The sequence below is a fragment of the Plectropomus leopardus genome, chromosome 16, assembly GCF_008729295.1.
Source record: "Plectropomus leopardus isolate mb chromosome 16, YSFRI_Pleo_2.0, whole genome shotgun sequence".
Taxonomy (NCBI): Eukaryota; Metazoa; Chordata; class Actinopteri; order Perciformes; family Serranidae; genus Plectropomus; species Plectropomus leopardus.
In genome coordinates, this window is record NC_056478.1 from 18246937 (window position 1) to 18258540 (window position 11604).

The following is an 11604-nucleotide window of genomic DNA, read 5'->3' on the forward strand; positions in this document are numbered from 1 at the left end:
TCGCTAGTAATTCTGTCACATAGCTTTCCCCACGCAAACTTTGCTTTTTATCCTTAAAAGTTTAATAGTGACATCATAGATTTCAAGTGTTTTCCCCTAATAATAAAAAACGTTATTTTTTCCCCAATGCTGACACTTTCTTTGCACTTTTTAATTTATTTTTTTTTATTGGCGATCATTACAATAAAATGCAGATACAGATAATCCACAAAACACAAAATATCTGCCTCAATAATTGGCCAGGCTGTCATCCCCTACCTGTAAATTTCAAGGTAGTAGTAAGGTAAAGCGTTATAATAATATTTTTTGCACAAACATTTCTAAAGATGGATAAAATTACAACACCAGCATCACTAATATGACCAATAAATGTAAAAATAAAAAAAAAAAAATCATATCACAATAGTTTTTGGCCAAAAACATCACTATCGAGATTGCAATAATATTGTAGGGCTAACTATGTGTGCTTTCACAGAATAGAGATTTTTGATAATCGTGTAATAATGACTAAATGGGTAAACAAAAATAATAATGGTAGATAATAATAATAGAACAGCTAAAACAGTCTGGTATGTTCAGAAAATTGCATGTTTTTTATTGTAATGTTAACTTTCAAACCAGGAAAAGACAACACTGAAAATATTATGATATCCAAATTCTAAGACAATATCTAGTCTCATATTATGATATCGATATACTATATTGCATGGACCAAATTTTAAGTAAAGTTGTAGTTGTGTGTGTGACATCACTATTGGCATTGTCCAGCTTGTCTAGTCAGTTCAAAAATTTTAATGCTGGATGTCGTTCTGCCAGATCTTAAAGGCTAATTTTGTATTTAACCATTTTATGACAATAACATCAAGTGCTCAGTCTCAAAACATTTGTGTGAAGCATTTTTCTCCAGGACACAGAAGGTTGCCAACACTGACTTGCAAGTATTACCAAAAAATATATGGGCTAACAAGGCATACTGGAAAGATGCATGGCAGCAGGATCCCAAATTACATTAACATGCACTGAAAAATTAACTGACATAGCCTACATAAAATAATAAATTGCAAGATAATACAATTTTGTGATAGTCCAGGTGGGACACAGTACTTAACTCTGATATGGATAGACATGTAAGAAAACACAGATTCACTGAATTCATGTTTGAGTTATTTAATTATGACACACAAAAACAGCATCTCCTCAATTTCCTTCAAGTAATTTGTGAATTGCCACCAATCAGTTTAAACATTTGAATAATTGGCCATTAATTACTTTGAAACTCTTAAAATGAACAGCACATGGAATTTAAATGAGCTAAATCAGGTTTACAGCAAGAGTTTATTAGAATGCAATTTCTCATCGCTAAAACAGGTCCAACTTTAGGCTCATCATTTATCGTGACATAAAATAAAATGGGGATATCTGAACTCTTCGGGTCAAAACAGATACTTCAATAACAACAATATGATCAAGATGATGATGGATGTTTTAGGGGAATACTCTGATGCAGCTAATATTAAAGAGAAGTAGCTCACTACTTATTTATTTCAAATACATATTTAATAATTTCTGGCTTGGTGTCACATTGAACACTTGTCCGGAAAGCAATGTGTTGCAACATATTGCTTAGTGACTTGTGTTAAGAATCAGAATTCACCAATATCTTTAATAGCTTTTCAAACCTCTACATAACAATCTGTCTGTCTGTCTGTCTGTCTGTCTGTCTGTCTGACTGAGCTTCTTGCAGGGCAGCAGGAGCGAATCCTCTCCCTCTGACAGCAGCCAAAATCCCACCACACCAACACGTTTCCGAACATCACAGCCTGTTGAGAACACACTGAAACTGCAGGTGATTTTAAATGGGTGGAGAAGCAATGATTTTACCCACTGTAGAAGAAATTCTTAGATGTTGCAGGTTATGGGAAAATCTTCTTGTTAAAGCCTCCCACAAAGACCGCAGTCTGTGATATTATTTGGTGTAGCTCTACTCACGAATGGCACACTGTCCATGCAAGTCCATGTACTGCTGCAGGAGGAAAAGCGGTAGTATGCATGGATTGAGCACTGTAACTGCAACACAAGTGAACTCAGGAGTTGTCAGAGGAAACATGCTCGAAGCCTTCGCTCTCCCTCACCAGCGCCCTCTCCAGGATGACACGGCCCTCCTTGTAGCGCTGGCTTTCCTCAGTGGCGAACTCGTACATCCAGCCCAGCTTGCTGTTGCAATTCTTGCAGCTGACGTCCCGCACCATGTGTCTTCCTGTCAGCATGACTCTGTCTTGCACTTCGCTGTGCTGCAGATTCACGACCTGGAGGGCAGCAGCCAGACATCAGTCACTGTAAGGGTTAATTGCTTTTCTACATGTTTTTAAGCAAATCTCAGCAATGTTATAACATTTAAAAGTCTGATAGGTGTGGGCCAGATGTAACTGCAAAATTAATTAATTCAAATTATGTTTAGGGTGGCAACTACAATAATTTTAATTTCCTAATTAATTGTTTATTTGATAAAATATTTAAAAAAATGTGTGAAAAAGAGCAAAAAGAATTCTCCAAACTCGAGCTGATGTATTTAAATAGCTTTTTTTTACTTTACACCTAAATATATTAAGTTTAGATTCAATGGAAAGCTTCAAATAATCACATCTGAGGAGCTGGAACAATTTTGCTTGAAAAAATACTGAAATAATTAATTGATTAACAGACTAATTTTTATCAGTTGTAATTATGTCCACAATCATCTATAAATGTTACTTTTATTGTCCAAGTTAGGACCAATTGACCTCTTATTTTTGTTTTAAACAATTCATGGTAGTGCTATTGCCTAAATTCCATTACATCATCAATAATTAAAAAGTCAAAACATCAATCTAATTTGTGCTTGTTTGTGTTAGTATCACACTTAGCTACCTCCTGGATTTTTTTTCCTTTAATATTTTTAATTTTCAAGAAATGGACATTTAATTATGATACAAAAATGCAAATTACAAGACGTATGTAAAAATGACCCCCAAGCCCCCTTCCCCTCTAAGATCTGAGCAAGAGAAACAAAAAACCTCAGAGAAAAGCCTAATTTAAAAAAACAAAACAAAAAATCTTTCTTTTCAAATAAGGTGGTTACAACTAGCCTAGTTAAATAGTACCTTGAACAAAAGGGAAAGTTTCCAATAAAGTCTGTATCTCCTGGATTTTAAAATGTTAACTAGCACTGAAAAGCATTGTCTTATTATGTATGTGTGGATAACATTATTAGTTTAATATCGATCATGCTGATGTCACAGTCTTTACACATCTCTAAAACTACAGCTGCAGTGAATTTCTGACTCCAGGTGATCGTTCATGATCCAAATATGATGTTTTGTTTAAGTATTTTAATATTTTAGTATTAAACTAACAAGTGCAACACTTCTTTTATCCCATGATCCAGGTGAAGGACGTGATGTACCTTGTTGAACAGGAAAGCTCGACCTGTGGCTCCAGTGAAGCGCGTGGAGATGAGTTCGGCTCGGTTGGTCAGGATGGTGTCACAGTTGGCACAAGAGAAGAGGCGAGTCCCACCGATGTGATCCAAAAAGATCCGCCCCATTTTGTCTACCACCAGAAGGTAAAAAACAAAAACATACAAGAAAAGAAGTCTTGTTAGATGATGTAACACACTTTTTCTTTTTTTTGAAATTTTGTGAAATTAGTAAAGTGACAACCCAACCAAGTAAATCCAACAAGGGAAATTGTATTTTCTTGTCATGGGTGAGCAATATGATGATATATACATGTGTGAGACGTATTGTTTAGAATATAACTGTTTGAGAACAAAGAGCTTTTAAACTAAAATCTTAATTGATTTACTAGAGGGTTTGTTACATCCCAACAGAGGTGGGACCAGGTCATTGTTTGTTTTAAAAGTCACATGTAAGTCTCAAGTCTTTGTACTCAAACCACTTTTTGCCAAATATAAAGGCCATTTTAATATATATTTATATATCCTTTATTTAACCAGGTAAAAGACTCTATGAGATTTAAAATCTCCAAGAGTGACCTGGCCAAGAGGGCAGCTCAAAACATATTTCAGCAACCATAATCAATTACTTAACTTACAATAATCATGAATGTTTTTTTTTTTTTAATCATTGATGTTTTGTATTTATTTGTTCAGATAAATGTGACTGAATTTTATCAGAAAAAAACAGGGCTGACTTAACACTTTCATAGCATAATAGTGCGTTATTAAGCACAAAACAGAATGAATTTTGTATGTTTCTGTCCTGTCTTGTATTAAGCTAATCTAAAAAATCTAAAAATGTTTCTAACTTTATCATCCAAAACTGACTTGAGGAAAGCTATCAAGTATTTTCAAGTCAAAGTCTCATGTACAAGTAAAATCAAGAGTCACTGATCTCTAAATCCAAGTCGAGTTGCAAATCTTTTTTGATATTGTCAAGTCCAGTCAAAGTTGTTTATTTGTGGGTCCACACTTCTCCATCCCAACAAACATTAATATGATATGACATGAAATTACATACAGGCTACAGTAATAAAGGATCTGATCCATATTGTCCACTTTTTTCTACGATACCGATTTTTTAAAAGGTGTAACATTGATGAAAGAAGACTGACTGAAGATGGAGGAAAGAAATGGGAGAAATTATTTCATCCTATTCAAAATGTAAAGTCAGAGTTTTACAATCAGGCTCCCAGCGGATCCTTAAAAAGTCTTAAAATGCTTTGCATTCATTAATTTAAAAATAAGGCATTAATTGGTAATAAAATGTCAAAAATCAGTCTTTCAGCAGACCTAAAAACATACATAAAATAGACACTGGAAGAACAATGCTATAAATTGCTTTTTTCTGACATTGCAGTTTAGATCTCAGAATAATAGGTAGCTGTGGAATAATCCAAAGATACAGAGTGAGGCACACAAAAACAGTAATAAAAATCACTAATTAATGCTAGGTATTCCCCAATTCTAACCAGATCTGACATTTTCACTTGACCAAAAATAGAAAGTTTCGTTTTATAATGCCGGGGCGAAATTGTTCTTAATTCTGTGTAAAAAAAAAAGGTTGCCACATCAGTTTAGGTTATTGTATAACTGGTTTTAAATTTCATCCTGCATGGCATTAAAGAGTCTTTATTCAGTTTAATTAGCCTTAAGCTATAGGAATCCTGATAATGATTTTTCATTCATGTAACGCTAATTAATATTAGATGTAAGATATTCACAATCAGTATCTGTTAATTAATGTACCATATGTCGGATATTAATTATCCCTTTATTGCCTCTGACCACATTAATTTTGTGGTTACTCGCTGTTAACCCTTCGAAACCTGGATCGTCTCCTGATTTTTTGTGCTGAGTTTGGATGCCTTCTACAAGCATTTAAACCTATGAAACATGAGAAAAGTGTTTTGGGTTTTTTTTTAACATGGGGAAAAAACAGCAGTCAGCAACTTGGCATGAAATATTCTGCAAAATGTGAAAGCACAAGGTGACAAGAAAACGACCTTAGCTTAAAAAAAGGAGAGACACAGAGAAGGAAAATCATTTGAAAATGATCAAATAACTAGGAGAAAATGTAAATATTAAAATTATGTAACAGATGTTACAGGGAAAAAAGCGAACAGTAATTATATATATATATATACAATTTTATTTTAGCACTTTTTCATGTTATCTCCTGTTTTTGTTCTTTTACGTTTCTTTCGTTTCCGTTTTTAAATTTCAGGTAGCCTAATTTTCTTGTAAATTTTTTACAATTTATTTATTTTTTTGCTGATTTTTGGGTAATTTCTTGTTAAATTACCCACCGTCTTCTATCCACGTTTTTGAAAGAAAAGCCAATTTTCTCAGGTTTCAACGGGTTAAAGTAAATACCGGAGTACTATTTACCACTTTCACTCTGGATTTTCAGATTTATGGGACTCCCCTGAAGGCATCTTTTGGCCTGGTATGTCAATAACAAGAATAAGCAATAGTCAAGAAAAACATTAATTGTAGATTAGCTTCAAATCGTAAACTAGTTCCATGAAATAATAACAAAAAAACAGCGCAAGGACCTGTATGAGGAAAAAAATGTTAAAGGCATCCTGATAATAACGTTAGCTAGCGTCAACCCTTTAAACAGGCCAAACAACGGTCAAGTCAAAGCCAAATATCTCACACTGTGGCTGTTGCGAAGAGATGGTGTTTACCTCGTCCAGGTGTGTTTATTCACCGGTTTGTCTTTATTTTCGGGTGGTTTAAACCGGTCCCTATTTCTCCTGTTTTGTTGTCAAACTGGACTCGGAGAAGAGCAGTTGATGCCACAAACAGTCGTTTATTAAAGAGAACGACTATTTCCGCTTAGACCTTTCAAAGTAAATTCGCGTTAAAAAATTTATGGAGTCGAGGGTATTTTAAGTAAGAAAAAACATGATGATAATGATCACAATAATCTTCTTAAACTTAAATAGTCTGTACTGAAGACTAGAGTCCACAACGCTTTATCTGTAACTATCTTTTTTTCTCAATTGCAAAGGTTTTGCTCTTCTTTTGAAATAGGACTCTCCCCTGTATTTCCCTTGTATCTCTGGTAGCTTAATGTAGCTCTAAATGATGAACACAAGGGGGCAGTAGAGCACAGCCAGCATGAATGCAATTTAAAAAAAAGACTGTTTATTTTGATTAAAATCGAGAAATGGTGCATTGTTGATATCCAGAACGATTACCTTTCATTATATATGCATCTGTATTGTTGAATTCATTCGATTAACCCTGCTTTGATGTTTTATTTAGGGACTGTTTGTAATTTATTTGGGGCGAGGGATGGTGCGAAAAGGGGAATGCATGTCAAATATTTTTTAAGCACTGGGGAGGGACTTTTTTAGTTTGGGTGTGGGGAGGGGCATACAGGTTTAAATGGTTGTATTTTGTATACACCCATACACACACACACACACACACGGATGTATATATGTATGCACCCAGGACTCCCTTGAAAACAGTACTGATGCTGAATAAATATTTAATTGAACTGGACTGAATTGGCCTGTCAGCAGAGAGCTATGCAGCCAACCAACATACAGCTCATAAGAGAAAGTTTCATATCTTGAAGAATTTCTACACTAAAGTGTCATAACCAAATACATTACAGGATGTTAAAGTCTAGCAACATTATATATTTTTCTTGTGATCAACAAATCCCATGAAAAGACCAAAAGCAACAATACACTGATCCTGCTAACACGTACTGTCTGTGTAGCCAAAGCCCGATAACTTAACCCACTTCATCATACAGCTCCATTACAGTCCAAAAACTTTTAAATACACATAATAGCCCCCCAGATATGCACCATGTTCTCCCTAGTTTAATGTTGTTTTCTAAAAACTACAATGCCCAGTGGTGTAAGGACATTACCTGTCCTATTTTATTTAAATGGTACATGTCAGAATGTGTTGAGAGAAGGACTAACACAGTGTTGGTTTTGATCTTTTTTATGGGATTTGTTGTCACTAGGAACATTTAGAGCAAATGCAGCCTTAAGATCAGTCCCTGGTTTGTCAGGTGTGAAATATTCATCTTTATTTAATGTATTCATTGTTGCAGAAATGCACGGCGCGGCAAGTTTTTTTTACAAAGCACGTCAGCAACAAGGCAATTGGAAATGCTCTACATAAAATATCAAAAGCATTGAGACACAATGCAGAAGAAACGCCCTATGAAAAGACATTCAAGTACAATTTTAAAACCACATTAAGGCACTAGAAAATGGATAGTTAAAACAAGCTAAAATATACAATATCTCCAGTGTTAATAGCCTGTTGGAAAGAAGAAAAAAGAAGCAGGAGAATTTTGCACGCAGTTATCAGATGTTATAGACCAATGTAGCATTAATCAAGGCTACACAGACATCAATATAAAGCTTAACACTTATCATCATGTACAAAATCAAATCCTGCAATCAAGTAACAGATTAACTTTATATCTTAGATTAAGAAAAGCCAGACAATATGATTTAATGCTGCTATATGGCTTACATCCAAAAATAGATAACTGTAATATAAAACCCAACAGGTTTGACTGTAAACCTTTTTAATCACATGCTGTCCTGCTCCACCTCTACCAGCTCAAATAGCTTTTTGCTCCTTATAATTTATGCCTTTAAGTAGGGGTGTTGTTATATACTGGTAATAACGATAATAAAATATTGATTTCATGCTAAAATGATAATATTGTGAGAATCATCCAGGACCTCTTAAATAATTCTATGTTTCTTTTTGTTTTAACTTTGTCTCCTTCCCCCCAAACCATCTGGTTGACTTTTCATTATCCATTAAGATCAGTCTCTCTTTTTGTTCAATTTTGTACAGTTGTGATGACAGACTCTCTCCACCTCTCTACACTTGTATATTGGGGGTAATTTATTTGCCAAAAAATAAAGACAAAATGCACAATGGATAAAGTTAAATATTAATTTTAGAGATAGTATTGTTATTTTAAACATTTCTATAGATATTTGCAATAACATTGTTATTGTGGAATCTTTTGGTCACAATTATCACATAATGAAAATCTGATACTGTGCCAGCCCTATACCTTTAATGCACTTTATCTTGCCTGACATTTGATATTTTATATGTATTCACCAGATTATTAAAAAACCTCAAAGCTTCCCACGTCAGGTTATGTGACAGTGAGACAAATGCATTAACAATGTGCCAGAATACCACAGAGATCTCTCTCCTCCATCATGTTTATCTGCTCAGAGCAGTAAGAGGAAGCAGCATTAGGAAACATCCATGTGATGGTCTGTCACTCCAGTTAGTGGGATATCAATGCAGATCTGTCTTCTTGCCATTTCTTGTTGTTTCTTCTATTACCCCCTTTGAAACTTCACTTTGATGAGCTAAGAAAGACTGGCCGAGGAAATATCAGTCAATCTTTGTACTTGCAAAAAAAAAGCATGCCTCCGACGCTGTATACTCACCTCTGTCTTTGAACTGAAATTGTCAAGAATCTCCACTAACTTGAAGAGACAATTCACCCCCAAATAAAAAAAATACATATTTTTCCTCTTACCTGTAGTGCTATTCATTAAACTATAATTAGAATTGGATAAATAGCTGTTACTTCCAAGTGTAGGAGAAGAAATAAAAATGAACTTTACTTTAAGCAGTTTGATTAACAGCAGAGATCTGATCACTTTGTCATGCTTTTTCTCTTCACTTAATTCATTTTTTTCCAGCTGCAAAAGGTTTCATGATACAACCGTCTTTGTGTCTCAGACTTCCGAGTAAATACCAGTTTTGTCAGTTACACCTTTTCTTGAGACAAAGAAGGAAGATATTGCTTCAATATATTGTTTGTCCAGACAGTGAGGATGAGTGTCATGGTATTTTTTTGTGAAGTGTGACTACAGGACAAACTGTTCAGTTCATCTAAGCCTGTTCAAAGATTAGTGTAGAGATCAGGGAGATAAAAGTCAAGCTTCAGCCGGCAGTTCATGCAGAGTAAATGTCCTTGAAGGAAGATAACAGACTGTAAAGGCAGTGCGACCTCATATCTGGATTATTGTAATCATGATTAGAGTCGACTTGTCGGTCAGAGACAGCATTTATAGTTCTGTAGCATTTAAGAGCAACAATGGAAAAATTATGACTGTACATTTTTCAGTACAAACTTAACTTTTAGTCCTTTAAATATGTACAATTTGAGACTGTGTACAGCTGTTTTGGTGATTTTATACCATACTAATGCTGCAGGATTAGAGGCTTTATTAACATCTGTACTTCATGACATAAGAGCAGTAACAGAAAAAAAAATCTGGTTAGTTGTTATTTTAACTTCTTTGCCCTTCTTTCTGGACTTCCATTACCTCTGTAATCAGAGGAGAGATAAGAGATAGTCAAAAGAGATAGTTAAGCTTTACAACACTCACGCATCACTGTTCTATAAAAAACACAAAACAACATGTTTCTTTGCCAGTGTTGTCATGATGACAATACAAAGATAATAACTGAGCATATCATCTTCATGCACTGTGAGATTTAAAGGTATCTGTTTCCAAATAGCTAAATGAAAGTAAGTACAAAAGTTTCATTAAATTATAGTAAGAAAAAATCCCACCTAAGCTTCAGCAGGGGGTTGTAGCAAGTTACTGAAAATCCACTTTCAACCTAATTCTGAAGTATACTGTACTTATGAACTTACGCCACATATATGGCAATTGCTGTCTCTAATCCTGTCACTGGTCTTGTCTGTCTCCTTCAAAAATCAACATCATGAGTTGGTGGTAAAATTGTTGTTTACCATCATTGAGTTCATAAATTCTATAAGATAAAAAGAGAGAGATAGCTGCAACTGTTTGCACCTAATAACCAAGATAATCTTTTGCACCAGTGCTGCTTTGCTCGCTCACACAATATATCTGTTGTTACAGTCAGCCTACAAAGTGGCGTAACTCCTGACATTACATTGTAGGAGGAGAGGTCAAGTCAGCATGTCAAGGACTTGTATATGTTATGTAGGGCTGGGCAATGTATTATTATGATATTATGATATGAGACTAGATATGGTCTTAGATTTTGGATAATGCAATATTGTAAGTGTTGTCTTTCCGTGGTTTTTAAGGCTACATTACAATAAAGTGATGTCATTTTCTGAATTTTTACTAGACAGTTCTAGCTGTACCGATACCTGCCTTCACCTACTAAGCCATTAAGTTCACATTACTGATAATTTTTCAGCAAAAATTTTATTTTGCAATTTTTTGTATGAGCACCAATAATCAGAAGTCAGGTACACTGCATTAAAAACCAACATGATTGTATAAAGGATATTATTGCATGGGCCCGGGGACATTTTTTTGAATGCTCAGTAACAAATCTTTGTTAATAAGCAAAGTTTGTCGCTGCATCTACAAATGCATGTATAAGAGTACACCATGCAAAGTGAAAGCCATACATTGATAATATTCAGAACCTCCTTTGATTTCTCTGGGCTGCAGCTCCGTCAGTACGTTCTTGCAAGCACAGTATCTCAAGAACGCCTCAAGATAATTTGTTCAAATTTGGCACAAACATTCACTTGCACTCAGTAATGAGCTGATTAGAATCTGGAGGTCAAAGGTTAAAGGTCAAGGTCCCTGTGACCTCCTCTGTCTCATTCTTGTGAACGCAGTATCTCAAGAAGACCTTGACAGAATTTTTTCAAATTTGGCATAAACGTTCTCTTGGACTCAGGGATGAGCTGATTAGATTTTGGTGGTCAAAGGTCATGCTGAAATTGCACTCATCTCATTCTTGTGAATGCAATATCACACTGAGGGGATTTCTTCAAATTGGACAAACATTCGAGTAGGCTCAATGATGAGTGGATTAGACTTTGGTGTTCAAAGTTCAAGGTCACTGTGACCTTGCATCGGCCTAATTTTCATGAATGCAATATCTGCAGATGGCCTTGAGGGAGTTTCCTCAAATTTGGCACAAATGTCCACTTGGACTCAATATTGAACTGATTAGAACATGGAGGTTGAAGGTCAAAGGTCAAGGTCAACTTGACCTCATGAAACGTGTTTTGGCCATTAAAAATCTTTGGTGTCCACCCAGAAACTGTGCTGATTGTATAG

The 11604-nt window shown here is 35.0% G+C and overlaps 1 protein-coding gene across 2 annotated transcripts; it reads right to left on the reverse strand.

Moving 5' to 3' along the window:
• Positions 1-1151: 1151 nt before the first annotated feature.
• LOC121955593 (protein yippee-like 5) lies at positions 1152-6302 on the reverse strand. 2 transcript variants are annotated; one of them, XM_042503618.1, is made up of 3 exons: positions 6190-6302; positions 3443-3588; positions 1152-2306 (listed from the first exon to the last, which is right to left on the reverse strand). In XM_042503618.1, the coding sequence occupies exons 2-3, from the start codon at positions 3581-3583 to the stop codon at positions 2085-2087; spliced, it is 363 nt and encodes a 120-aa protein (XP_042359552.1). In that variant the 5' UTR covers positions 3584-3588; positions 6190-6302; the 3' UTR covers positions 1152-2084. The 2 variants fall into 2 exon arrangements, with proteins under 2 accessions (XP_042359552.1, XP_042359553.1); XM_042503619.1 differs by having other exon boundaries at positions 6159-6302.
• Between the last annotated feature and the right edge of the window lie 5302 nt (positions 6303-11604).

Bases quoted from the DNA above. Each gene is read 5' to 3' on its own strand.
- LOC121955593 (XM_042503618.1), bottom strand. From the start codon at position 3,583: ATGGGGCGGATCTTTTTGGATCACATCGGTGGGACTCGCCTCTTCTCT. The intron at 2,307-3,442 runs GTACATCACGTC...GCTGCCCTCCAG, and splicing joins GAGCTTTCCTGTTCAACAAG to GTCGTGAATCTGCAGCACAG.